The 26,293-nt window shown below is 42.3% G+C and overlaps 1 protein-coding gene across 5 annotated transcripts in view; it reads right to left on the minus strand.

Annotated features, from left to right (window-relative positions):
* NRG4 (neuregulin 4) overlaps window positions 1–26,293 on the minus strand; it is a 48,507-nt gene that overhangs the window by 10,533 nt on the left and 11,681 nt on the right. For 2 of the 5 annotated variants that reach the window (XM_070953617.1, XM_070953616.1), the window contains exons 2-4: window positions 17,046–17,120; window positions 6,220–6,296; window positions 1,884–1,949 (exon numbers count right to left, since the gene is read on the minus strand). In XM_070953617.1, coding sequence (XP_070809718.1) covers window positions 1,884–1,893 — 10 coding nt within the window. In that variant the 5' untranslated portion in view covers window positions 1,894–1,949; window positions 6,220–6,296; window positions 17,046–17,120. Of the gene's footprint in view, window positions 1–1,883; window positions 1,950–6,219; window positions 6,297–13,440; window positions 13,634–17,045; window positions 17,121–21,936; window positions 22,106–26,293 lie in introns of those variants that run through there. The other 3 variants (XM_070953619.1, XM_070953618.1, XR_011601040.1) reach the window with 3 other exon arrangements.

The raw sequence follows: 26,293 nt of genomic DNA on the forward strand, positions 1-26,293 counted from the left end.
GAGAATTGATCAGAACCTGCCGAAACCCACCTCTGCTCCAAAGCATTGAAGCCAGTGGTTTCTAAACAATTCCAAATACTTTTGGGCAAAATGAATTACCGGTATTTATTATTTTTAATACCCTTGCCCAGGGTGGAAGTTTGCAATAAGTCCGCACGCTCTTTATGACTGGAGAGCCTAGATTTGACTTTTTTTCCACTCGTGTGTTTTAAAAATTTGGGGAAAATGAATTATTAACAATTCATAAGTTAAAGGTTGAGGTCTTGCGAGTCAGGAAAACCTGCCTGCTGGATTTTTGTTATTGATCTACGTGTCGGCTGCGAGACAGGACAGGCAAGCAGGTGAGATGCTCAAAACCAGACTAGCAAGCCAATCTGAACTCTTCGGGCGAAAGCTCGACGTTATTAAAGCAGATGACAGAATTAAAGGGCAGAGGCTTTTTACACGTCTCCATCCCTCACAAAGAGGCTCGGAAAATAAATCCATAGTGAACTATGGCAGGAAATTTGCTTCATGTAAGGATTTTAAGAACAAATCATCTGTGGAAGAACTTGCCTCCAGAAGTTGGGAATGCTCCAACACTGGAAGTTTTTAAAGAAGAGAAGGGACAACCATTTGTCTGAAATGGTCTAGGGCAGGGGGTCTGCAACCTTAAACACTCAAAGAGCCATTTGGACCCGTTTCCCACAGAAAAGAAATCACCGGGAGCCACAAAACCTGGGTGGGCGTGGCCAGCTCAACATCACTCACTCCCACCCAGTCACATGACACACACACCCTCCAGCCACGCTTACCCAAGTTTTGTGCCTCCTGGTGTTACCTTAAGTCAGAGGTCAGCAACCTGCGGCTCTGGAGCCACATGTGGCTCTTTAGGCTCTCTGCTGTGGCTCCCTGTCAGGTGATCCCACCACTGGCTGGCCCCGCCCCTCAGCCTCCCCTCCCAGTCACTCCTCCCTTGGCCTGAGAAGGTAAGGGCGATGGCGGGGGATGGAGAAGCGGCCAGGGCAAAGACAGAGAGATACAGAGAGAGGGGGAGAGAAAGAGACAAGAGAGAGATACAGAGAGGGAGGGAGGGAGGGAGGGAGGGGAGAGAGATATGTCAAAAGGATTTTGTGGTTCCCGGTGTTTTTTAACAACTGGTTTTCTGCCCTAATGACTGGCTGGGTAGGTGTGGCTAGGGGGGGGTCATGTTACCGGTAGAAGTGAGTGACATCAAGTTGGCCACGCCCATGTGGCTCCCGGTGTTTTCTTTTCTGTGGGGAACGGGTCCAAATGAGTATTTAAGGTTGCAGACCCCTGCCTTAGGTAATTGCCCTTACCTTCTTAGGCCAGGTGAGGAGTGACTGGGAGGGGAGGGCGAGGGACAGGGCCAGACACTGGTGGGTTTAGCAGACAGGGAGCCACAGCAGGGGGACAAAAGAGCCACATGAGGCTCCAGAGCCGCAGGTTGCAGACACCCAATATAGGGTTTCCTGCCTGAGCAAGGGGTTGTCCCTTCCAACTCTGTTATTCTGTACTTATCAAAACTAGACTGCAATTCACAGTTTGATTCCGGATTCTGAAGGAGACCTCAAATTATAATTGGTTGGTTTGGCTATAACGGTATATTGCGCTGATTTTAAAAGGCAGAAATGAATTCTATGTAATGAGAAGACCAATATAAGCAACACACTCCTCCATATCCACCAAATCATCATCTGAATCTATTCGAGTTCATCCAGCATATAAAGTACTTTGAATTCTCTAAAGATTATTATTAGCATCACATTCAGACCAGCCTTCAAAACAATCAAAATACGTCAACCTCTAGCTATGCAAAGTGCACATTATTCCAAAGAGATATAACTTAAGGTTAGAATAAACGAAAAGATTCATGGGATTACCTGTTCGCATATTATTCTGACCACAACTTGTAATTCTTGGACACAGGCCGTTCTTCAAAAATTGCCCTGCAGAAGGAAAAAAAAACCATCCTTGTTTTAATCCAAATGTCTGCTTTGTGATTAACTGCTACTTGGGTTAAACATCAAAATGGAATACATTACCTTACTGGCTATAGATAATGAATGATTTTAATGCTCTACATGAACTCAATTAATTTTAAATATAATGGCAAATCTTCCTTGCCCTTGGCAAAAAGTTGTTGGCTTACTGGTACTAATTTGGAAAAAAAAAATAATAATCTGACTTTTTTTAGGCTGCTTTGTTCCAACAGAATTGTTAAGATTCCTGGAAATCTTACAAGAAATAAACGAACATGTTCAAACACCGCAGAGATTCTTGAGATGATCGGATGAATTAAATTCACCAAGTAGATTCAGAATTAACCCTACATTTTAGCTGCTTTACAATAACCCTTTTCCAGGGGCTGAATTTTTGGGATAGAGCCTATCCCAATGATGTCACATCGATGTGTGGTGCCCATTGTTGTCATTTCATGTAATATGAAATAATACTTGAATTTTGAAATCTGGAATTGCCTTGCTGATCTCATCTAACATCGTCAGGCCAAGTATGACTGAATTAAGACTTTAAAGAACCACACGACCCTTAATTAAATACTTCTGCTTGCAATTAAATCCCATTTTGTTGCTTTCTAGTTACTGGGTAAAGTTGACCCTATTAAATGACCCACTTAATTATCTTAATATCCATTTCTGAATTAGTATGGAGGAGGTTACATTACTGTTTCCCATTTGGTATTAGCATTTTCTTATGCTAAACAAAAAATCCTAGCCGTAGGATTTAAGGGAGCAAAATATTGCTATATTTTAAATTTTTTTAAAAAAGAGAAAACCTAAAAGTTCGGGTGTCAACTTGCAAAGCTTTCAAGTTGCCATGAGCAGGAGGGATTGATTTAATGAATTATGAATGAAGTAGGTGTGGCTGGGGGGGTGTCATGTGACCGGTGGAAGTGAGTGACATCGCGTTGGCCACACCCACCCAGGTTTTGTGGCTCCCGGTGTTTTCTTTTCTGTGGGAAACGGGTCCAAATGGCTGTATGAGTATTTAAGGTTGCAGACCCCTGCGCTAAACGAACAGTTGTAAGTCGAGGACTACCTGTATGCCAAGGTCATGGGGTGGGTGAGTGTCATGAGATAACTGTTGAGATTGCAGGGGAATTAAAAATAAAAAAAGTAAGAAATGAAATAGTTTACAGAAGGGCTCCCAATCTTTAAAATAATCCATCTGCGTCAGTGTTGGGATTCAGCCAATTTGCACCATTTTGGGAGAACCCATTGTTAAATTTCTGAGCAATTTGGTGAACTGATTGTTGGAAGAAATCATTAGGGCAGAGAACCGGTTGTTAAATTAGTTGAATCCCACCACTGATCTGTGTGAAAAGCTTCCCTCCCCTCCAGATATAAAACAAATGCTTTTCCCAAAGTTAAGGTTGAGTAATAAAGATTCCCTTTTCATAATTAAATGCATATACTGTAGGTTATATTAGTTCATCATCTTTTTATTGCCGGAGTTCTCAAACTTTATAATGTTTACAAGGCTTGGCACAGTCACAACAAAGAACAAAACTTTTTGGACCCAATTTGGACAATTTGGCGAAATAAGAATTGTCTTCCAGTTCTCACCGCCTTTATGTTTTTCATCTGCAGTAAAATAAGCATTTCAACTGTAGTGGGATTTGAAAGAGTGCAGAGAAGAGCAACCAAGATAATTAGGGGACTGGAGAATAAAACATATAAAGAACGGTTGCAGGAACTGGGTATGTCTAGTTTGATGAAGAGAAGGACTAGGGGAGACATGATAGCAGTCTTCCTATATCTCAGGGGCTGCCACAAAGAAGGGGGAGCCAAGCTATTCTCCAAAGCACCTGAAGGCAGGAGAAGCAATGGGTGGAAACTCATCAAGGAGAGAAGCAACTTAGAACTAAGGAGAAATTTCCTGACAATGGGAACAATTAACCAGTGGAACGACTTGCCTCCAGAAGTTCTGAATGCTCCAACACTGGAAGTTTTTAAGAAGAGGTTGGACAACCATTTGTCTGAAGTGGTCTAGGGTTTCCTGCCTGGGCAGGGGGTTGGACTAGAAGACCTCCAAGGTCCCTTCCAACTCTGTTATTCCTAATTACAGGTTCCTGCCTTATTCTACTCAGGTTTTCATACATTCATTTTAACGTTGTACGTCTTTTATTTTTTTTTCAGATGTTTAAGTAGCACCACTATATACGTTCTTTTATTTTCTTTTTTCTTTTAAATCAAATACAAGCATGCAAGGATTGCTTGTAACTTAACCGCGAACGTCTTTCTAATTTAGGGAGAACGCTGGCATAACGAGCAGCGTATAAGTTTAATAAATAAATGAATAACTTTCGTCCACACCTCCCGAAGAACTCTTTAAAGAAATGCCAGGTGATCTTTTGCAACACGGAACCGCAGGTAGGGTACACCAGCTCTTGGCTATTTTTAGTCCTCTTCCTGCAGGTCAGGAGGTTGGCTAAAATCAGGCTCGGTTGAGTTGTGTCCCTCAGGAAAGTCATTGTGTGGCTTCTGTTAGCCCGGAAAGACCTTTGCAGTTGCTTTAGCAAACACTGGATGGACATAGTTGTCTCATACCAGTTGCTGCGAGAGGATGCGGACCTTAGGAAATTTGATAATTTCTGACATCCACTTAAGGAATTTATAATGTACGGGAATATTTCACAAGCACCTAACACAAAATCCCCAGGAAACACCTTGGAGGGCAGCGTTACTCAACTTCGGGAAGTTTAAGCTGTGTGGACTTCAGTTTCCAGAATTCCCTAGCCAGCATTCCCGGCCCAGTCCCTGGGGAATTCCCAATCTGCATGCTGGTTTGGGAAATTCTGGGAGTCGAGGTTCACGCACTTAAAGTTGCCAAGGTTGGGAAACACTGAAGGATGAGAAAGGCAGCGTGAAGGAACTTCACTCTCCAAAGTCAAGCTCAGAAAGGAACTTACTTCTACGTAGGCATGCATAAGGTTTGATTTCATTTTATTTTATTTTAAGGGCATTGTAGGTGTTTTAATGTTTTGATACATCCTGGGACCCACTGAGAATCCCAAGACTGCCATGAGCAAGATATTCAGTGAATAAATGAGCACATCAATAATTGTAATCTCATTGATTTAGTTATAAATTTGACTCGGTCTGGAGGACTATCTGTTTTACACAAGCTGGAAGGATGAGAACATATCAGCATGCTCACTCCGTTGTCATTTCCAACTATCACTTCTTCCAAGTTACATTGGAGAAAAAAAAAATTGAAACCAGATATTTACAAGAAAATTCTAAGATTGGATAAATCGTTGATTCAAAGTATTTAAAAGCCTAGTTACAAAACCCTAATACACATTTACAAAAGCAATTCTACGCAAATATAGTCCCAAATAGAATGAACTGATTGCAAGAGTACTCATTTTCAGATATATAATATTTTAGCCTGAGGGAGTAACCGGTTTTATACTCTGCTAAACAACATATTAGCTTACATGCTGTTTTCCTCAAATATATATTTGTCTGTGTTTTTTTTTTTTAAAGAAAAGTATTTTCCTTATTTCTGCAGTAACATGGAACAAGGTAAATAGAATAACACCATATGACCTTCCTCTTTGTATAAACTTTGCTGCCAGACATTTACACCGGAACTGCCTCTCCCTACTTAATTAATCATCGGATTATATTTTTCTTTTGTGGACCCTGAATTGTCCATAGTTAATATATTTTTACCTTTGCATCAAAGAACCTAAGTGCATGGCATCGTTGTGAAAATAAGATGCTTGAAACGACCTCTCTGCTTATCAACGAAGGACAATCGAGTACGGATTTATCAATAAGAGATTTATCAATAATTTGTCAGAAATGGTGTAGGGTCTCCTGCTTGGGTGGGGAGGGGGTTGGACTAGATTTATTTATTTATTTATTTATTAATCAAATTTCTATACCGCCATACTCCCGAAGGACTCAGGGTGGTGAACAGCCAAGATAAAATACAGACAATACAAATATTAAAAATCCCTTAAAATTATTAAATATTTCGGCCGAAACACAGATTAAAACACCCAATTTATAAATCACGAATTAAAAAATTTAAAATTTAAGAATTTAAAAGAGGGGAGTTAGGCCAGGCCAGCTTGCTGAAATAGAAAAGTTTTGAGAGCACGGCGAAACGTGCGCAGGTGACCTACAAGGTCCCTTCCAACTCTGTTAATCTAAACATCAATAGGCGAGCAGTATCTATACTTACTCTATCACTATAACCAAATACTGGTGCTCCTTGCAAGGTGATTTGATGTCTTCATTGGTCCTCTGCGTCTGCTGATTCTGCAATACAAAGATGGAAATGCAACTCTTTGCGTTATGTAAGTCTGGGCCCCTGTTTTGCCTCGTGGCTTTTTCTCATGCCTCATCGACCTTCGAGATAGGTAAGATAGCGCAGTTTCCAAAACAGCGGTTAGGACGAAAACAAAACAAACGGGCAGAGGCTTACCTGGGGATGAACGTCCCAAATCAAAAAAAGCAAACAAACCATGCACCTCCAAAGGCAAAAGCTCTTTGCTCATCCAGGAGATTTGGCATTGTGCACCTGATGCTTCGAGAGCTGGGGATTTATAGGACGGCATCGTGGAACGTGGGTGAGGTTGACAGACGCTCCGAAGTAAACACAAGAGGCCAAGTATGGGCAGGAGAAACGCCCATTTTGCTCTCCGGGAACTGAAGGCATGTCAATCTCCGAGGAGACTTTGATCGTAAAGTGAAAATGCCCTGTCACTGACATTGGAGTGAACTTCGGAGCAGCGCCCAAATAGCAACACAAACACAACACAACATAACACAACCGGCGGGCCCTGTTCTCTAGTTACCAGGTTTGACAGGCGTTAAACCCCCTGCCCGCAATTATACAATAGCCCTTATTTGCAACTCCTTCCCGTGAGCGGTTCCAGCGTTAGGTCACTGCCCTTAAGACAGCCTAAGTGTTATTTATGGGACAAGCACATTCTTACCACCTGTTTTTCACATCTGACACAGACGGATTCTGAGACAGACGGGGTTTTTTTTCTTTTTGCATTGTATGCGTTTTGAAGCGGAGCGAGATAGAAGAATTTTGAAGTTTCACGGAGGTGTAAGAGATGAGGGGTTTGGGTTGTCGAACTCCTCACCCACCCAATGAGACATGGAATAAAGTACTAACTTCCAAGGCATCGGACCACTATTGCTTCACATTCCTACCTGGAAATAATGAGATCGACACTTTAAAATGTTGAAGCTACCTAAATTTAGACCTACTGAAAGTTTTTTGGATACGGAAGGAGAGAGCCAGGAAATGCCAAGCCAGATATTGTTTTAACATCCTCAGTGACCATTTTAAAATTCTGAATCCTATAATCGCGTATAGATAGATTTACAGAGTTGGAAGGGACCTTGTAGGCCATCTAGACTAACCCCCCCCCCAGCCAAGCAGGAGACCCTACACCATTTCTGACAAACGGCAGTCCAGTCTCTTCTTGAAAGCTTCCAGTGATGAAGCTCCCACAACTTCCAAAAGCAACTTCTGTTCCATGGGTTGATTGTTCTCACTGTCAGAAAATTTCTCCTTATTTCTAGGTTGAATCTCTCCTTGATCAGTTTCCATCCATTATTCCTTGTCTGGCCTTCGGGTGCTTTGGAAAATAGCTTGACCCCCTTCCTCTTCTCTGTGGCAGCCCCTCAAATATTGGAAGGCTGCTATCCTGTCTCCTCTGGTCCTTCTCTTCACTAGACCAGCCATGCCCAGTTCCTGCAACCGTTCATCATATGTTTGAGCCTCCAGTCCCCTCATCCTCTTGGTTGCTCTTCTCTGCACTTTTTCTAGAGTCTCAACAACTTTTTTATAGTGTGGTGACCAAAGCTATATGCAATATTCTAGGTGTGATCTTACTAAGGCTTTATAGAATGGCATATATATTAGAAATGTTTTTGGCACAGCGGATTCAGACTTCATTAAATCAGAGACGTTCCCCCGAGGCTTACGTAGCGAAAAGTACAAGATAATGTAAACCATTTTTCATAGCGTATTGTTATATGTATGTAAACCGGGCACTTTGGCTTATTCAGCAAATTCTGCATAAGATATTGTCAATTTACCCCCACGATAAGAGTCAGTACAGGTAGTCCTCGACTTACGACCACAATTGAGCCCAAAATTTACGTTGTTAAGTGAGACATTTGTTGAGTGAGCTTTGCCCCATTTTATGACCTTTCTTGCCACAGTCGTTAAATGAACCACTGCAGTTAAGTTAGTAACCCGAGGACACCGCAACCGTCATAAATACGAGCCAGTTGCCAAGCAACTGAATTTCGATCATTGACCAGAGGGATGCTACAATGGTCACAAGTCTGAAAAATGCTGACAAGTCACTTTTTTCAGTGCCGTTGTAACTTTGGTCACTAAATGAACTGTTGTAAGTGGAGGACTACCCTATTTTTCATAAACCCCAAGGGCATGGAACCTATCCCAAGATTTATTTTACATCAGCCTACTACTCCTAATCGGATTTGTCGAAGAACCTTCCAGAATTCTAGAGGAAGCCGTAGGAAAAATAATATACCTCTTGCATTTTGGAAGTGCAGCTATGGTAACAGCCCATACAAACAAAATCTCAGGTTTTTGCATTACAAGATAGGAATGCTAGGCTGATATGAGGGTGGGGGGGGGGAAATGTATGGTTCCCGAATCTCTCCCAGCGACTCATTCTCTCGCTGAAATATTTTGTGACATGGTGTGGGAAATAATCCTTTCTATCTGGAACTGACAGGGTGATTCACTTTGTTTGCAAAACGATACCACTTTCCTTGAAATCTTGTCATAAAAAAATACAGTGACACATCCGCTGACATAGTCAGTGGAGTATTCAGATTTTTTTTTTTTTAAATGTGATACTTCATACTACACTCTTATTCTAGACCAGTGCTTCTCAATCTTGGTAGCTTGAAGATGGGTGGACTTCAACTCCCAGATTCTGGGAGTTGAAGTCCACCCATCTTCAAGCTTCCAAAGTTGAGAAACACTGTTGTAGACTGTCCTGCTTGCTCCATCCTTTCAAGACTCTGAAAATTTTAGGGCAGAGACAGATCTCCTCGTGTTGATAAACGGTGTCGATCGTCGAATTCCCAAGGTATAGTCATGGGGAAAGATGGAACCGATCTCTTAGCCGAAAGATTTTCTTGGCAAAGGCTGTGGTTTCCTCAGACTTTTTCCATATTTCCTATAGCTTAGGGCACCGTTTTCATTTTTGTTACCTACTACTCGCTCCACGTAGCCATAGTTTACCGAACTAACGGATTAAATGGTTTGGCTTTTCGTTAATTAAAAACCTTTCACTGTTACTGTTTAAGTCTGGAACTAAATTCTGCATGAAAGCAGCATTTTTATCAGAAGAAAAAAAAGTGGGTGCTTATAATTAAATCCTTAAAAAATGACTCCCTCCCTCCCTCTTCCTCCCCCTTTCTCTCCCTCCCCCTTTCTCTCCCTCCCTCTCTCTCCCTTTCCCTCTTTCTCCCTCTCTCCCTCCCCTTTATCTCCCTCCCTCTCCCTCCCTCTCGCTCCCTCTCCTTCTCTCTTCCTCCCTCCCTCTCTCCCTTTCCCTCTCTCACTCCCTCTTTCTCCTCTTTCTCCCTCTCTCCTTTTTCTCTCTCTCCCTCCTTCTCCTTCTTTCTCGCTCTCTCTCCCTCTCCCTCCTTTCTCTCCCTCCCTCTCTCTCCCTCTCCTTCTCTCTTCCTCCCTCCCTCTCCCTTTCCCTCTCTCCCTCCCTCTTTCTCCTCTTTTTCCCTCTCTCCTTTCTCTCTCTCCCTCCCTCCTTCTCCTTCTTTCTCGCTCTCTCTCCCCCTCTCCCTCCTCCTTTCTCTCCCTCCCTCTCTCTCCCTCTCCCTCCCCCTTTATCTCCCTCCCTCTCTCTCCTCTCCTTCTCTCTTCCTCCCTCCCTCTCTCCCTTTCCCTCTCCCTCCCTCTTTCTCCTCTTTCTCCCTTTCTCCTTTCTCCCTCCCTCCTTCTCCTATTTTCTCGCTCTCTCTCTCCCTCTCCCTCCTCCTTTCTCTCCCTCCCTCTCTCTCCCTGTCCTTCTCTCTTCCTCCCTCCCTCTTTCCCTTTCTCCCTCCCTCTTTCTCCTTCTTTCTCCCTTTCTCCTTTTCCTCTCTCCCTCCCTCTTTCTCCTTCTTTCTCCCTCTCTCCTTTCCCTCTCTCCCGCCCTCTTTCTCCTTCTTTCTCCCTCTCTCCTTCCCTCTACCTCCGTCTTTCTCTCTCTCCCTCCCCCCTCTCTCTTTGCAACCAGCATATATTTATCACAGTGGAAGCATCCGAGGTCACGGCATTCCCAGCCAGCTGTCAATAAGCAAAGTCAATGGAGGAAGCCGGATACACTCAAGGACCACAGGATTCGCATAACAAGGGCTTAACGTTTTGCTTAACATCCTTGGCAAAAGTTGCAGAATTTGGGCCTGTGTCAGTTAATAACCGTTCTTGCTTAGCAGTGAAAATTCTGGTTTTAAGGACCACCTGTAAAGTACCAGTAATATAGTTGGTTGAAGAGAAAGAGATAAAAAGGGGCATTTTGTTGTGACCCAGGCCCAAGTAAGTAGTAGGAAAATCAGTCCGTGAAAAAACAAACACACTTTATTCGAACAGCTGAGAACGACTTCATTCCCAACGTCATTCAACTAAATTAAAGCAAATTCCCCCAACACAAATTCCTCAGTCCTATCGCAAACCTTGGTCCAATTAGGCAAACTGCCAAAGGCCTTTCTTGGCAAACGTTCAGAAGTCACAGATACAAAAATAAATACAAGACGTAGACGAAGAAGAAGATGAAGCTACCAACGTTGTTTTCCGGCAAAGCCTAAACGCTGTTGCTGGTCTGTTTTAAGCCTTATAGGAGGGGCCAATCATCTCTTGGCCCTACTCCCTAGTTGTCCTCTTTGCTTGAGCTGCTCTTGCCTTCTGGCAGCTCTTCTCATGCGTGCATTAGGAACAGGCTCCTCCTGTTCCTCTGCCTCACTCCTATCAGTCTCTGGAGGCTCTGGAGTCCACACCTCACTCCCCGATGGCCCTGGCCCCATCTCTGCCTCCGACGCAGAGCCCTCATCCGGGCCTTCCCCAGCCTCCAGGACTAGCCCATGTTCTTCCTCAGCCTCATCGCTGTCCGACTCTGCTGCCAGCTCCGCAGGTTGCTGCCAGACCACAACACATTTGGTCTCTGCTTCTTTGGGGGTGGGGGGGACATTGTTTCATAGCGGATTGCTCGGTGGCCCCGGCCAAGCAAATACTAGATCCGTAATTACAATGTATTGTCCTAATTTCCCCATTTGGGGTTAAAACGACGGAGACCCAACAATGCAAGAATTGAGGTGCGTGTGTGGGTGCTATTGAGTGGTTGGGAGGAGGCTAAGAGAGATAAACACCGTTTTTTTTGCCTCAGGAGGAGTTCTCGTCTTACAAAGTCCTTCTTTGTTTTTGTGGGCTTCAACCTTGAAAGAATCCTCACCTTTAAGGCGTTGAGAGTTCAGTCCAGCTGATTAATGGACACAGCATGGACAAAAAGGCTCAAGGCAGAGCTCTGGGCCAGGCGAGGGATGACGAAGGCTTTTTCTTGGGCACCACGAATGAATCCTGACTGGTATCCCAGCGTTAATGGAAGCATTTCCAACCTTTTGGATGTGGAGGGGAGGAAGATCAAAGGTAAGGCTTTTCAAACCAGTTGTGAAAACAAATGCCACGGAGAGGGGACAAAAACTCATGAAGAATATTTGGTACCAGTGGTTGTTTTTTCCCCCTGAATTTGCTGGGGCCTAAACTTGAAAAAAAAATGGAAAAACGATGGATGGAAACCAATCAAGGAGAGAAGCAACCTGGAATTAAGGAGAAACTTCCTAACAGGGAGGACAATTAACCTGTGGAACTGCTTGCCTCCAGAAGTTGTTGGGTGCTCCAACACTGGAGGTTTTTAAGAAGAGACTGGCTATTCTGACGTGGCTTGAGGAAGGGGGTTGGACTGGAAGTCCTACAAGATCCCTCCAAGCTCTGTTCTGATTGAAATAAATAGATTTTAAAAAAAAAATCTTGGAAGACAGAGAAAACAACGTCCTACTGTTGCCCACAAAAAAGCCTACAGAGATATAGTCCCCAAGACTTGACTCAAGAGATTGATAAACATAATAGATTAAAAATATGAAATATTTGCAACCAGATCTTCCCTGACCAATAAGAGCCTTGGTAGTACAGTGGTCTAAAGCACCCTGTTATTAAGACCAACTGCCTGCAATTACTGCAGGTTCAAAACTCGCCTGGCTCAAGGTTGACTCAGCCTTCCATCCTTTCTAAGGTAGGTAAATTGAGGACCCAGTTTGTGGGGGCAATAAGCTGACTTTGTATAAATATACAAAAGGATGAAGGCTATTGCTTAACGCATTGTAAGCCACCCTGAGTCTCCGGAGAAGGGCGGCATATAAATCAAATTAAAAAAAAAAAAAAGTTCAACGCCGAACCTGACTGAGGGACACCATTCCTACGTTTCTCCTTGAAGACTGACGCTTGTTTCCTTCAGTTGTCCCGGATTGTTTATTCTTTAGTCAGATATGGGTGGATATATTTTGGTCAACCCTGGCATGGATAAGAAAGGGGTGCCGATTTGGAGGCTTTGATACCTTTGTCATAGAGCAAAATGTCTCAACTTTGGCAAGTCGAAGATAAGTGGACCTCAACGCCCAGAATTCCACCGGTTAGCATGGGGAGTTCTGGGAGTTGAAGCCTTCCCATCTTCCATCCATCTTCAATTTGAGAAACACAGTCATAGGAGAACTGTTGCGCTTATTTCGCTAATTCCTGCTTATTTCTGGACTTCTGTACGAATCTATCCAGCTTCCTTTTCCATCGGGGATCCACTGCGTAACATGGCTGGTTTTAGAAGTGCTGTGAATTACAGGTTTTAATTCATGCAGGTTCGTGTTTTCGGTGTAGTTTTTGTTTTCTTGAGATGCTCACTCTGGTTACCATGGGGTGGGGGGTGGGGGGGAAACTCATCCTTGAGGCCTCTTCAAGCAAGATGATATTAACTGATTACAGGCAGGTTTTACTAGAGCGAGAAAGCCTCTTGTAGATAGTTTCTAATACACGTCATCCATTGTCAACGGATTGTTATTGCTTCTCAAAGCAGAAAGGACAATGGTTAAGAAACTTGACGATAACAAGAGAAAAGTAGAAAGCGGATGGTTTCATACCTAGCTGTCTAGGTTTCTGCCTCTTGAAGTTGAAGTGTATATGTAATATCCACTACTATAAGCTTAACTGTACTCACTCTGAGGTTTTCTGGAACTACAGGCAGCTGAGATCTAAGCAAACGTGCGTAGAATCAAACCCTGCCTTTCATGACAGAACTGGGTTGTTGTTTTTAATAACACAAAATGACAAAACTCTACCTGAACAGTCATAACAGCGTAAATAGAGTTTTATTTGTGGACAGGGATCATCTCAAATGCTCTTTCCACTATTGAAATCATGCCTAAGGGAGGAGATGGAGAAGCTGGCAGGAGGACAACCCAGCTGGTGACCTCCAAGGCCTTCTGTTGGCTTGTGGCGGCTGCAGATGGCCCCAAATTATCAATCCCATCACTGTTTTCCATGGACTTGAAAACTGGATATTAAAATAAAAAGAAAAAAGAAAGATCTTGAGAAACACTAAACCCTGGTTTCTAGTATGAGGCATGAAGATAGTAACTTAATGCGATGCTGCCCACAACCATAATTCTAATTTACAAAGGGAGCTGCTACTCCTGTTTAAAAGACTAACGCTGGAAGGGCGAGACTCAGCAAATAATTTGAAACATGCTAAATGCAGTTTGGAAAAATCAGATGATCTAAGCAAATGCAAATGCGTTGTACAATAATCGATTTACAAGTATGCTGTAGATCAACACCGAAATTAATGGTCTGTGTGGGAGAATTTTCTGTGTGTCTGAGAAAGCAATATACTAAAGAGAATAAAATTATTTCAGTTAACAAGCAAAAAAAAAATGTGATTGATTAGCCCACCAGGCACGTTCAAGCTACCAAGTTTGGATTCTGGAAACATTTCCCCCCCGAAACATTTAATTTAGAACAAAGCAACAAAGAACTTTTAAACACTTTTAAATCTTATTATTTAAGTCCTAGAAGCGATCGATCAAAAACGAATTGCAGTTCTTTAGTGCTTTTGTGCCGTATTATATTAATTTTTTTTCCTCGTCTTTAAGATATTGCATAACTGTTGAATTTCAAGCAAGGGAGTAAGATATACTTTCCCAATTAATGAACCATATTCTATTTATGATATACATCCCGCAGAAGGATAGCGGATTTTAATTCTAGCATCTCTGGGATTAGAATCTGAAAATGACAGAGGTGCACATCTGCAGTCAGCCCGGCCTTGAACAAAAGGGAAGCTGTGGCTCGCTTCCATTAAATGAAGGTGAAATAGCTAAAGATGAGATCATGTGTCTACACATTTGCATCCTGTAACGGATAACTGGATGCGAACTTTATACCGATGGCTTGTGGGGTGCTCCAAGGACTGAGCAGCTGCACTCTCTGGTAGCTAACCCTAATCAATTACTACTACTACTACTACTACTACTACTACTACTACTACTTCTTCTTCTTCTTCTTCTTCTTCTTCTTCTTCTTCTTCTTCTTCTTCTTCTTCTTCTTCTTCTTTTCTTCTCCTCATCCTTCCTCTCCTCCTCCTCCTCTTCTTCTTCTTTTCTTCTCCTCCTTCCTCTTCTCCTCCTCCTCCTCCTCCTCCTCCTCTTCTTTTCTTCTCCTCCTCCTCCTCCTTTTCTTCTTCTTTTCTTCTCCTCCTCCTCCTCCTTCCTCTTCTCCTCCTCCTCCTCCTCTTCTTCTTTTCTTCTTCTCCTCCTCCTTCCTCTCTTCCTCCTCCTTTTCTTCTTTTTCTCCTCCTCCTCCTCCTCCTCCTCCTCCTCCTCCTCCTCCTCCTCCTCCTCCTCCTCCTCCTCCTCTTCCTCCTCCTCTATCTATCCACTGCAGGATGAAGGTTTCTTCCGCACGTTTTCACCCCATACAGTCCTGAGCTTTCTTTGGCCAATTGGGCCCGCCATACTTGCTGATGTTGCCGATCTGTCTTATTTTGGGTCTGTTTCGTGGACACTTTTTATCCGGTGGGATCAAATAATTTAACAAATTATGCGCTCCTGAATTCCACATTGATCTTAAATGAATCAATGGACAAAGTCTGCCTGAACAAAAAGTTGCAGCATTTCCCTGAAGTTGGGTACATTTATTAAACTTAAAAAAGATATTTCTGGAGAACTCTTCATGCGCTGAAGTGGCGTCAAAGCAAATAGCTCCATTTCCTATCGCAAAGGAGGGCTGGGGGTTATTTTTTATGGTGCTTTAGCACGTAATCTGTTGGAGCACAGAATAATGTGATTCCCGCTGCAACGTGCCACTGAAAGTATGCTTGCGCAGCAAATGCGCAATATTCCTGACTCGGCACAATAGTAATGATCTGGAAACAGGAGGAGAGACTGTGGGAAGCCAAGAATTTCCCTTCCAAGCTGTGTAGCTTGCAACGAAAGCAGGAAACCGACCGACTGCCATACTTAAAGATATTCCCACAGAACAGGTAGTCCTTAACTTACAACCCACAACCAAACCCAAAATTTATGTTGCTAAGTGAAACATTCCTTCAGTGAGTTTTGCCCTGTTTTACGACATTTCTTGTTGTTAAATTAGCGACACGGCGGTTCAGTGAATCCAGCTTCCCCATTGACTTTGCTCGTTAGAAGGTCGCAAAATGGGATCTTGTGGCCCTGGGACACTGCAACCCTCATAAGTACACATCAGTTGCCAAGCTGACAAGTTGGGTACATTTATTAAACTTAAAAAAGATATTTCTTTTTGAATTTTGATCCTGTGACCACTGCAGTGGTCGTAAGTGTGAAAAAATGGTCCTAAGTCACATTTTTCAGTGCCGTTCTAACTTCAAACGGTCACTAAATGAACTGTTGTAAGTTGAGGACAGCGTACAACCCACAATGGAGCCCGCGATTTTGGCCATAAATCAGGACAGTCGTAAAGCATCACCATGTGACCAGACGCCATTTTATGACCTTTTTTGCAGCATTCATAAAGAGGGAGCAACGGTCTTTAAGCAAACTTGTTGTTTGCTATGGGGCAGTTTTTACTGGAAATTGGACACATAAATGCTGGTTTATGACAAAAACACTGTCAATCATGGTCTCGTGATTGTGGCAGGGGTACTATTCAGCAGGTTCTGACAGGTTCTGGAGAACCGGTAGCAGAAATTTTGAGTAGTTCGGAGAACCGGCAAATACCACTTCTGGCTGGCCCCAGAGTGGGGTGGGAATGGAGATTTTGCAATATCCTTCCCCCAGGAGTGGGGAGGGAATGGGGATTTTGCAGTATCTTTCCCCTGCCACATCCACCAAGCCACGTCCACAGAACTGGTAGTAAAAAAATTTGAATTCCCCCACTGGATTGCGGGGACTGCAAACAACTGTTAATGTGGGCCGAGCATTCAAAATGTGGCCACACGATGGGGGGGCAGAGCAGGGGTGAAATCCAGCAAGTTCTGACAGGTTCTGGAGAACCGGTAGCAGGAATTTTAAGTAGTTCAGAGAACCGGCATATACCACCTCTGGCTGGCCCCAGAGTGGGGTGGGAATGGAGATTTTGCAGTATCCTTCCCCTGGAGTGGGGTGGGAATGGAGATTTTGCAGTATCCTTCCCCTGGAGTGGGGTGGGAATGGAGATTTTGCAGTATCCCTCCTGCCACGCCCACCAAGCCACACCACGCCCACCAAGCCATGCCCACAGAACCAGTAGTAAAAAAAAAAAATTGGATTTCACCACTGAGGCAGAGAGGTTGTAATTTTGAATCTGGGTTGTCCATCCCAGTTTTGGGGTCTGTGGTAACTTCACTGATTTTGCAGTTGGGGTCTTTTTTGGTTTTGGGGCTTAGCAACTGGCCCACAGTGGGCCAAATAGATGTTTAATAGATAGAAGGCAGATGTGAGACGACAACTTACCTACAATTATTCATCTTTTTGTTGGGATGACAGAAATTATTCTCAGTGCAAAGTTGATGCCTGTGATCTCTCTGCCTAAAAGGAAGGAAGGAAATTTATTAGGACTTTAAAAAGGCAAAATATTGCCATATATAAATTGGAATTCAACCCAGATTTCTGGCAAATTTTGGCACAAAGTGCTTCAATTGCTATTTTACATCTCAGTGTCCAGGGCAGAAGCGATCTATCAGAAATTTATTTTTTGTAATGTACTTAAACATTTTTTTTTTAAATTCACTTTGAATGGGTCACTGTTAAATAGTTCAGAACTTAAAAGCAGACCAAAATTGCACCTAGGTCAAGAAACAGCCAAGAATAACATAGCAACAAATCTTTGCTGCTAATTGTTGCCCAACAAATGAAAACGAGGAATACATTTCTTCTGAATTTCAAGGTACTATATCCCTCTTGTCACTTTCTTCTCTAATTTACCTGCCTACTTTAAGGTTTTGCTTCAAAAAAGGTGACTCATCCCTGCTTTAAAATAGTGCTTCCTAAAAGAGTCCCTTTTTTGAAGATGGGGTGACTTTTACTATTTATTTTAAAAGGGATTCATCTGCTTTCCAACGTTTAAGCCAATATATATAAACAGCTTCAATAAGTGTGAATGTGACTTGAGGAATAGTATTTTGGGTTCCAAATTATGTCTCCTTTTTTTGAATAAGGATTTAGTTCCACTGAACCTGGTAAGGATTTGACTTCAAACTAGTATGCATAAAGTACAGTATGTTGTTACAGCCTGTGCTAGTGGAGTGCAAGACATATTTTCAAATAAGCCTGTAAAATCATAATTCAATATGCAGATTTGATCACTGCTGGCAAGCTAAGTGAGACAGAAATACATACAGATGGAGTTTTGTCTGCCATGAAGCATTAAACTGCACAGTTAGTTGTGCTTCAGCATAATCAAAATAATATCGAGTAGAAAGAACATAACTCTAATTTTGGATATGAAATATTCATTGCGTTAGCAATAGCACAAGTAATACAAGGAGCAGAATTATTATAATATACACAACGTGAAATCGCAGCTGCCAGTTCTTCAGCTGGCGTTGGCCTTCATACGCATCAACTTCTTCCCAATGAACCTAGGATGTCATAAATGTATTGGCATAATATAGGTAGTCCTCGACTTACGACCACAACTGAGCCCAAAATTTTGTGTTGGTGATCGCGCGAGAAGCGCGCGCACTAAGAGAACTGGTAGTAAAGCCGGTTGGAACCCACCACTGATTTGTACCCTATGACTGTCATTAAGTGTTGTACCTTATGATTCTTGATGAATGTATCTTTTCTTTTATGTACACTGAGAGAATATGCACCAAGACAAATTCCTTGTGTGTCCAATCACACTTGGCCAATAAAGAATTCTATTCTATTCTATTCTATTCTATTCTATTCTATTCTATTCTATTCTATTCTACTCTACTCTATTCTATTCTATTCTATTCTATTCTATTCTATATTCTATTCTATTCTATTCTACTCTACTCTACTCTACTCTACTCTACTCTACTCTACTCTACTCTATTCCTTATTCTATTCTACTCTACTCTACTCTACTCTACTCTACTCTACTCTACTGTTTCTATTCTACTCTACTCTACTCTATTCTATTCCTTATTCTATTCTACTCTACTCTACTCTACTCTACTCTATTCTATTCTATTCTATTCTATTCTATTCTATTCTATTCTATTCTTTGCTTGTCAGAAGGTCACAAAAGGGGATCACAGGACCCTGAGACACTGCGACCGTCATGAATGTGAACCAGTTGTCAAGCATTCCAATGTAAACCACCATGGGGATGCCGCAACAGTCGTAAGTGTGAAAAATGGTCCTTCGTCACTTTTTTCAGTGCCTATGTAAGTTTGAACAGTCACTAAACGAACTGTTGTAAGTTGAGGACTACATGTATATGTGCAGATCCAGCAGTGTGGCCTTTTATAACCGACAAATGGACAGTTTGTCAATGCGCAGATAACAAACTAAATATGTTCCAGAAAACCAGATGCACTGAAGATGCGTGAATGCAGTTGAGAACAGCTGTCGCACTATTTCTGAATCTGTCCACAGATATATGAAATCATAGGAACAATAACCAGGAAGCCTTTAATGGCATAGAGTAGTTTGTATACATGTCATTAGATGTAACATAAATAATAATAATAACTTTATTGGCATTGTACGTGTATACACAGTATAGCCATACAACGAAATTCACTTAACCCCCAAAGACCAGGTCCAACACACATAACAATCCCCAAACACACTCCCACCCACCGCAAATTCCCCACCCCTAAACCACCCAAACATCCACACAACAGACCAACATAATCATTTAAACTTGGGAAAAGCCATTACCATTCAAAAGAGAATGCTGTTAAAGGTCTGTTTCTCCCTCAATAAACTTTTGAAAGTTTTTCAATCATGTTTATTTCAAAGTAAGCCTGCGGCTTTAAATTCAAAAGAGCATTTTCACCCATTCTTATTTTATTCAGTTTTTTTTTTAAAAGAAATTTTAAACTTGAATGTAAGAGAGTATTGTGGATGACAGGCTGGCCAAAATGAATGCATCGTATTAGAAATTAATAAAGGCATAAATAAATGCATATCTTGTCTTAGAAGATTCCCCAGGGATATTCTTATAAATTATACAAGGGCTATAAACTCAACTCTTACACTCAATATAAAAAGACTTCTTTTTTGCATCAACTTGCCTTGCAATTTAAGTTCCTTGTGATGCTGTTACAGATCACAAGAAATGACAGTCTCAGTTGTGGTTTCTCATTTCACAAATTCTTTCCCAGAGCGACATGCGTCTGTAGTTTCCTCTCTAAAAAGCTAAAAATATATTGCATTGGCCATCTTTTTATGGCCTACCGTTCAACATTGTTTCTAATATTCCAATACAAGTTTCATTATTCATAAATAAATCAGTTTTGCTATATGTAGCGAAGTAAAAAGAATGAATCACAACAAACGCGTCTATTGTTTTACTTGATACTATAGTTGCAATACTCATACAAATCTTGAATGCTGACATGAATGTAGCAATTTTAATAATTCTCGTTTGCATAGCAAATTCCAATTAATTTTTCTTTTTTTAAAAAAACCACTTTTTACTACACCACCCCTTTGTTCTTTTCACCGTAAAGTGTATTTAGCCAGGATTTTCCATGTTTGCTTAAACATTGCACCATCCACATATCTAAAACATGACTAACCCGCTATTCTTTTTATAGCATTTTATTCATTTTCATGCCTCAGGTAAAGAATTAATTGGGGCGAACGACTGTTGGAGATAGGCATTTGCATTTATAGAAAACATAAAATTTCACAACAAGAAGACCTGAATCCTCAACAAACAAGGTTTGTTGCCTGGCTACCATCCATCCTGAAATTCCGTAATAAAACTAGACATAATACCAGGTGCACTGTAGAACTATTTATACCTCTTATCTCAGAATATAATCTGAAATATTGTCATGGCTATGAAGAGTAGCAACCCATTGAAGGAACCCATTTAGGCCTTTTATCTTGAGAGGCGATTATAGTTGTCCTAATAATGAAATCTATGGATTACAATTAATCCTATTTCTGGTTTGTTTGTTTTTTTACTTTTTTCATTTTCCCAAGCTTTTTTTTGTCACCCTATTTTAATCGCATTGTTATCGTAATTTAATTCATGTATCAGTTTAGACTAGCATGACTGCTGGGCTTCTGTGGGGCTTTTATTTTGCATTTTACTGGGTTTCCTTGACGATAATGATGCTATCCATTCTATCTTGCCCAATTCTTGGTGATTCTATGGATCCCATACAAGGGTTTTATTAGATAGCCTTCCTTCCTTCCTTCCTTCCTTCCTTCCTTCCTTCCTTCCTTCCTTCCTTCTTTCCTTCCTTTTTCTTTCTTTCTTTCTTCTTTTTCTCTTTCTTTTTCTTTCTTTCTTTTTCTTCCTTCCTCCCTTCTTTTCTTTTATTTATATCTTGTGCCTTTTTTATTTTTATAAATAACTCAAGGTTGCAAACCTAATATTCCTCCCTCCTAATGTGAATGTGAAGGAATTCCTTCTTCCCGCTATTATGACTTTTTTTTAATGATATTTATTGTCAACCACAAAAAGGTCATTGGTTTCTGTGCAGAGGATTCCCTCTCAGAGGGACATGGGCGGTTTTTAAAATTTGATATAAATAAAATATGTAATATACAAAATTCCGCCTATATTTTATAGATCATTTAGATTATCTAGGCCACATATAACATTAGATTACACTACTTAATGTTACACATTTTATAGAGAGGTTAGATAGTATAGGTGTTTTATGTATTGTTAATATTGGTGTCACACCTGCAAGATGAGAGATATCAATGTATTTTATATATTGTGTATAAAATGTTTTCTCCGTTTTATATTACAGAGTAAAAGAACATGGGACTTTTATTAATATAGCTAACATTGATAATATATCCATAATTAATATTGATAAATATTAACATTAAATACAAATAATTTTAATAAATATTTTATTAACACATATTGACAGGATTACAATCATATAGAATCCTAATATATATATATATATATATATATTTATGTAAGTTTTTATATATATATATATATTTATATTTATATTTATATATATTTATATTTATATATATCCCTTCCCTCACAACCTCCCCGCCTCACTCCTTTCTCCCCTCCCCCCCCACACACTCAGGAAGCCCCTCCCCTCAGCAACCGCCCTCCCCTTTTTCCGGACTCCACCCCTTTTTCCCTCCTCCCCTCCCGTACTATTACTACAAACTCCCTCTCCCCCCCCCCACTCCCTTCCCCCCCTCCCCGGCGTACTCATCCGTCCGCCTCGATTGGCCGGCGCTCGAGCGCGAGCGCGTCACGTGACGAAAGAGAGAGGGGGCCCCCGGCGATCTCGCGCCCGAGGGTCGGGCGCGCGCGCGCGCGCGCGCACACCCTCCTCCGCCGGGTCGGTTTCCAAGACGACCGGAGGAGGAAGAGGAAGGAGGAGGGGGAAGGAGAGCGAGGCTCATGACGGGGAAGAGGAGGAGGCGGAAGGAAGGGAGAGAGGGAAGGAGCGGCCCCGCCCCCGGAGGGGAGGGGGCCCGGGCGCGCGCCCTCGGAGGAGGCTCGGGAAAGAGAGAGAGAGAGAACGCGCATGCGCGCGACCGCTCGCTTCCCTCGCCTGCCCGCTTGCCTCTTGCAGCAGAGCGGAGCCCGGCGAGGAGGAGGAGGAGGAAGAGGAGGAGGAACCTCGGTTGCAGCAGCAGCAGCAGCAGCAGCAGCAGGTACCTCTCCATCGGCCTCCGAGTCCCCGGGCCGGGGGTGGGGGTGGAGGGGGAGGGGGGGTGTCCCTGGCTCGTGCTTGCTTCTCCCCCAGCCCGGCCTCCGCAAAGGGGCACGTGCTCACCTGCTGCAATGGGAGGCGCTGGGGTCCCCGAACCCGAGGGCACCCGCCAGGAACCCTGCAAGGGATATTAGGGGGAGGGGGGAAGGAAGGAAGGAAATGGGAATGAGAGACAGGGAGGGAGGGAGGGAGGGAGAAAGGAAAGGGAATAGGAAGGTGAAGGGGGAGGGGGAGAGAAGGAAGGAAGAGGAGAGAGGAAGGAAGGAAGGAAGAAATAGGAGAGGAAGGAAGGAAGAGGAGAGGAAGAAAAGGAATGGAAGGAAGGAAAGAAGGAAGGAAGAAAGAAAGGAATAGAAGAGAGGGAGGAAGGAGGGAAGGAATAGGAGAGGAAGGAAAGAAGGAATGGAAGGAAGGAAGGAATAGGAGGAAGGAAGGAAGGAATAGGAGGAAGGAAGGAAAGAAGGAAGGAATAGGAGAGGGAGGAAAGAAGGAATGGAAAGAAGGAAGGAATAGAGAGGAAGGGAGGAATAGGAGAAAGGAAGGGAGGAAGGAAGGAATAGAAGAGAGGGGGGAAGGAATAGGAGAAAGGAAGGAAGGAAAGAAGGAAGGAATAGGAGAGGAAGGAAAGAAGGAATGGAAAGAAGGAAGGAATAGGAGAAAGGAAGGAAAGAAAGAAGGAAGGAATAGGAGAGGGAGGAAAGAAGGAATGGAAAGAAGGAAGGAATAGAGAGGAAGGAAGGAATAGGAGAAAGGAAGGAAAGAAAGAAAGAAAGGAATAGGAGAGAGGAAGGAAGGAAGGAATAGGAGAGTAGAAGGAAGCAAAGAAGGAGAAAGAGGAGCAAAGGGGGTCCTTTCAGCCCCAGCAAAGCATCCCACCCACCCTCCTTCCCTCCCTGTCCCCCACCCCAGTGTCCCTGCCGGGCACGAGAGCCTGTGGGCTTGGGCAAGGGAGGTCCTGCCAGTCTCAAGGCTGGGCCGTGGGAGTGGGGGAGGCCAGGCATTTCCTAATTCAAGGGGAGGGGGACTCAGGAAGGGGAAGTGGGGGGGGGAGACCTCTTGCGCTGAAGAGCAGGGCATCCCTCCTGTAAAAAGCTGAGTAAGAGCAGTGGCGTCTTCCACGCTTGGAGAGGAGGAAGAGGAAGGAGCCGGTTCTTCCCGGATAAAGTCACCCACGGGGGCTCCCGACTTTTCCTCCAACCAGGCTTTTCTCTCATATAGGAAGACCTCCCCTGCAGCCGAGTGAGGGGGGGGCATGGATTTTCCCTCCCATCTCCTGCCCTTTCTCATCCATGCTCTTCCCATGTGCAGGTAAACATCTTCTCCCATCCATGAAAACCCGGTGCAGAGGTGAAGATGGGGGCAGTGCATCTCTGAAATTTTTTATTTTAAAGCCGCAGATTCCTAGGGGAGCCTAGGAAAAAGCGCCGATTATTATATTCCTTTGCTCCGGTATTGAGTTCCAAATGTTTACAAACATGCATTTGTTTTTATTTATTTATTTTTTTGCAAGAGGAAAAGAGCTTTTTCCCAAGAGGGGACCGGCTGTCCTCAAATTTGTTTTCCTGACCAGATATTCTGGTTATAGAGTTAGTACACCTCAAAGAGAAGATGAGGTACCCTCGACCGAAAAGATGAGGAGGAACTGCCCTCTGTGCGTGTTGAAACGTTAACAGTCCTCCTCTATGCATTCTTTACACTCTGAATTAGAAATTGAGCTCTGCTCCTATCAAACGATTGGTGGGGTTTGTCTGTCGAGACCTTAAAGGTTTTCGTGTTAATCTTTTTTCTAGGTGCATGGAAAAGATTTAACCTCCGAGAAATTATTTTAATTGCGGTTTTTTGAGGCTAAAGCTTGGCTTATGAATTTGGGGGAGGACGAGGATAAAAACTTTTCTAATTAAGCAAGAGACTTGGTCTTCAAAGCTTGAAAATTTGCCAAGATGTTATATACGTTTTTAGGAGCCTAGTCGTTTTTGACCCATTAGTGGAAGAAAGGAGGATAGGGGTTTTAAAAGATTAAATTTTTAACCTTTAAATGGATCAAAGTTTACGAGTTGACATGATTTCACCTTTTTAGATACTTTGGGCCTGGATGGTTGAGTCTTCACTATATATATTATTATATCGGTTATATATATATAACCAAATAACCAAAGACATACATACAAACACCCGCGAAAACCTCAGAAAATATATATATATATATTTTCTGAGGTTTTCGCGGGTGTTTGTATGTATGTCTTTGGTTATTCGGGTTTTCTCCCGCATAAAATTGGACGCAGGAGAAAACCCGAATAACCAAAGACAGACAGACAGACAGACAGACATACGTATGGGTAGAGGTTGTGCAGAAGGATATTCTGTTGGATCGTAATAGCAAAATGATACATTTCTGATTTCCCAAACTTGTCAGGATCCGAGAAATTAAGAAAAACGTTTTGGGGGTTTATTTTATGACGAATCAGCTGGGAGTCTTTAAAAAGGTGCATAATTTGCAGTTATTTTGAGACAGGTAGCTATGAAATCAGGGCATGTGCTATTCACCTGTTGCATGTGTTAGTTTGCTGATCCCTAGGCTTTTCCTTGTTCGCGTTGTGTGTTTCAGAGCATTCAAACTGTGTTTTATTACTTGTAATAAATATTTTAAAAGGATTTTTTGTCAACCGTATTTAGTCTATCATAGTAAGGATAGAATGAGTTACAAATAACAATTCGTGTTCTATTGAGGTTATATACTACAAAGTATCATTCAAAACAATAAAGTTATATTGATTAAGGATAAAGCCGAAAATCCAACTACATCAAATTAGGTTACTTCACAATAACTATGCTTATACGGTATGAATAGCAGGTATCTATTGAACGTGAGACGTTTGCTCCTATTAAAAAAACCATTGACCATTGTTTAATAAAATTGTTCAAATCTTTTAAAAGTAATTGTGGGCAAAGAGCTTTGTCTTCATGCAGATAAAACCAGCATGCAATCTATTTAATAATTTACTTAATTGCAGAAGTTGAGAGAGAGAGAGAGAGAGAGAGAGAGAGAGAGAGAGAGAGAGAGAGAGAGAGAGAGAGAGAGAGGGATGGGCAAGAGAGATAAAGAGATGGAAAGGGAGAGAGAGCGGGTAGGTAGGTAGGTAGGTAGGCAGGCAGGCAGATAGATAGATGGATGGATGATAGATATGGATGGGGGAGAGAGAGAGATAAAGAGATGGAAAGGGCAAGAGAGAGGATAGGTAGGTAGGTAGGTAGATTAGAGAGATAGAGAGATAGATAGATATGGATGGGAGAGAGAGATAAAGAGATGGAAAGGGCAAGAGAGAGGATAGATAGATAGATAGATAGATAGATAGATAGATAGATAGATAGATAGATAGATAGATAGATAGATGATAGATAGATGATAGATAGATAGATAGATGATAGATAGATAGATAGATGATAGAGTGGATGGATGGATGGATGGATGGATGGATTACATCCAGCTGCGCTGAGATTTTATTGGATCAACCATTCCTAATATGTGAGCCATTTTATTTATATACAGAAGAACAATTCATGGGGCCCATTTCTTGTACCTAGAAGGTTCCACTTCGATCCTTATTACCAAAAACTTTTTAAAAAAAAAGAAAAAAAAAGTTTTGTTTGGTTATTTAAGACAAATCTCTGCCCAGGATTCCAAAGAGCCAGTCACATAGACAACTGTGACCTATAGAAGTCTTCCTCCACCTCAGAAACTTTTAAGAGGTGTGGACTTCAACTCCCAGAATTCTCCAGCCGCCAAGTCCACACGCAAAGTCGCTGGAGTCGAGAAACGCTGGATTACAAGGATCTGCAAAACGTGCT

This window comes from Pituophis catenifer, unplaced genomic scaffold, assembly GCF_029215685.1.
Source record: "Pituophis catenifer annectens isolate HBS135680 unplaced genomic scaffold, rPitCat1.0.hap2 SCAF_14, whole genome shotgun sequence".
Taxonomy (NCBI): Eukaryota; Metazoa; Chordata; class Lepidosauria; order Squamata; family Colubridae; genus Pituophis; species Pituophis catenifer.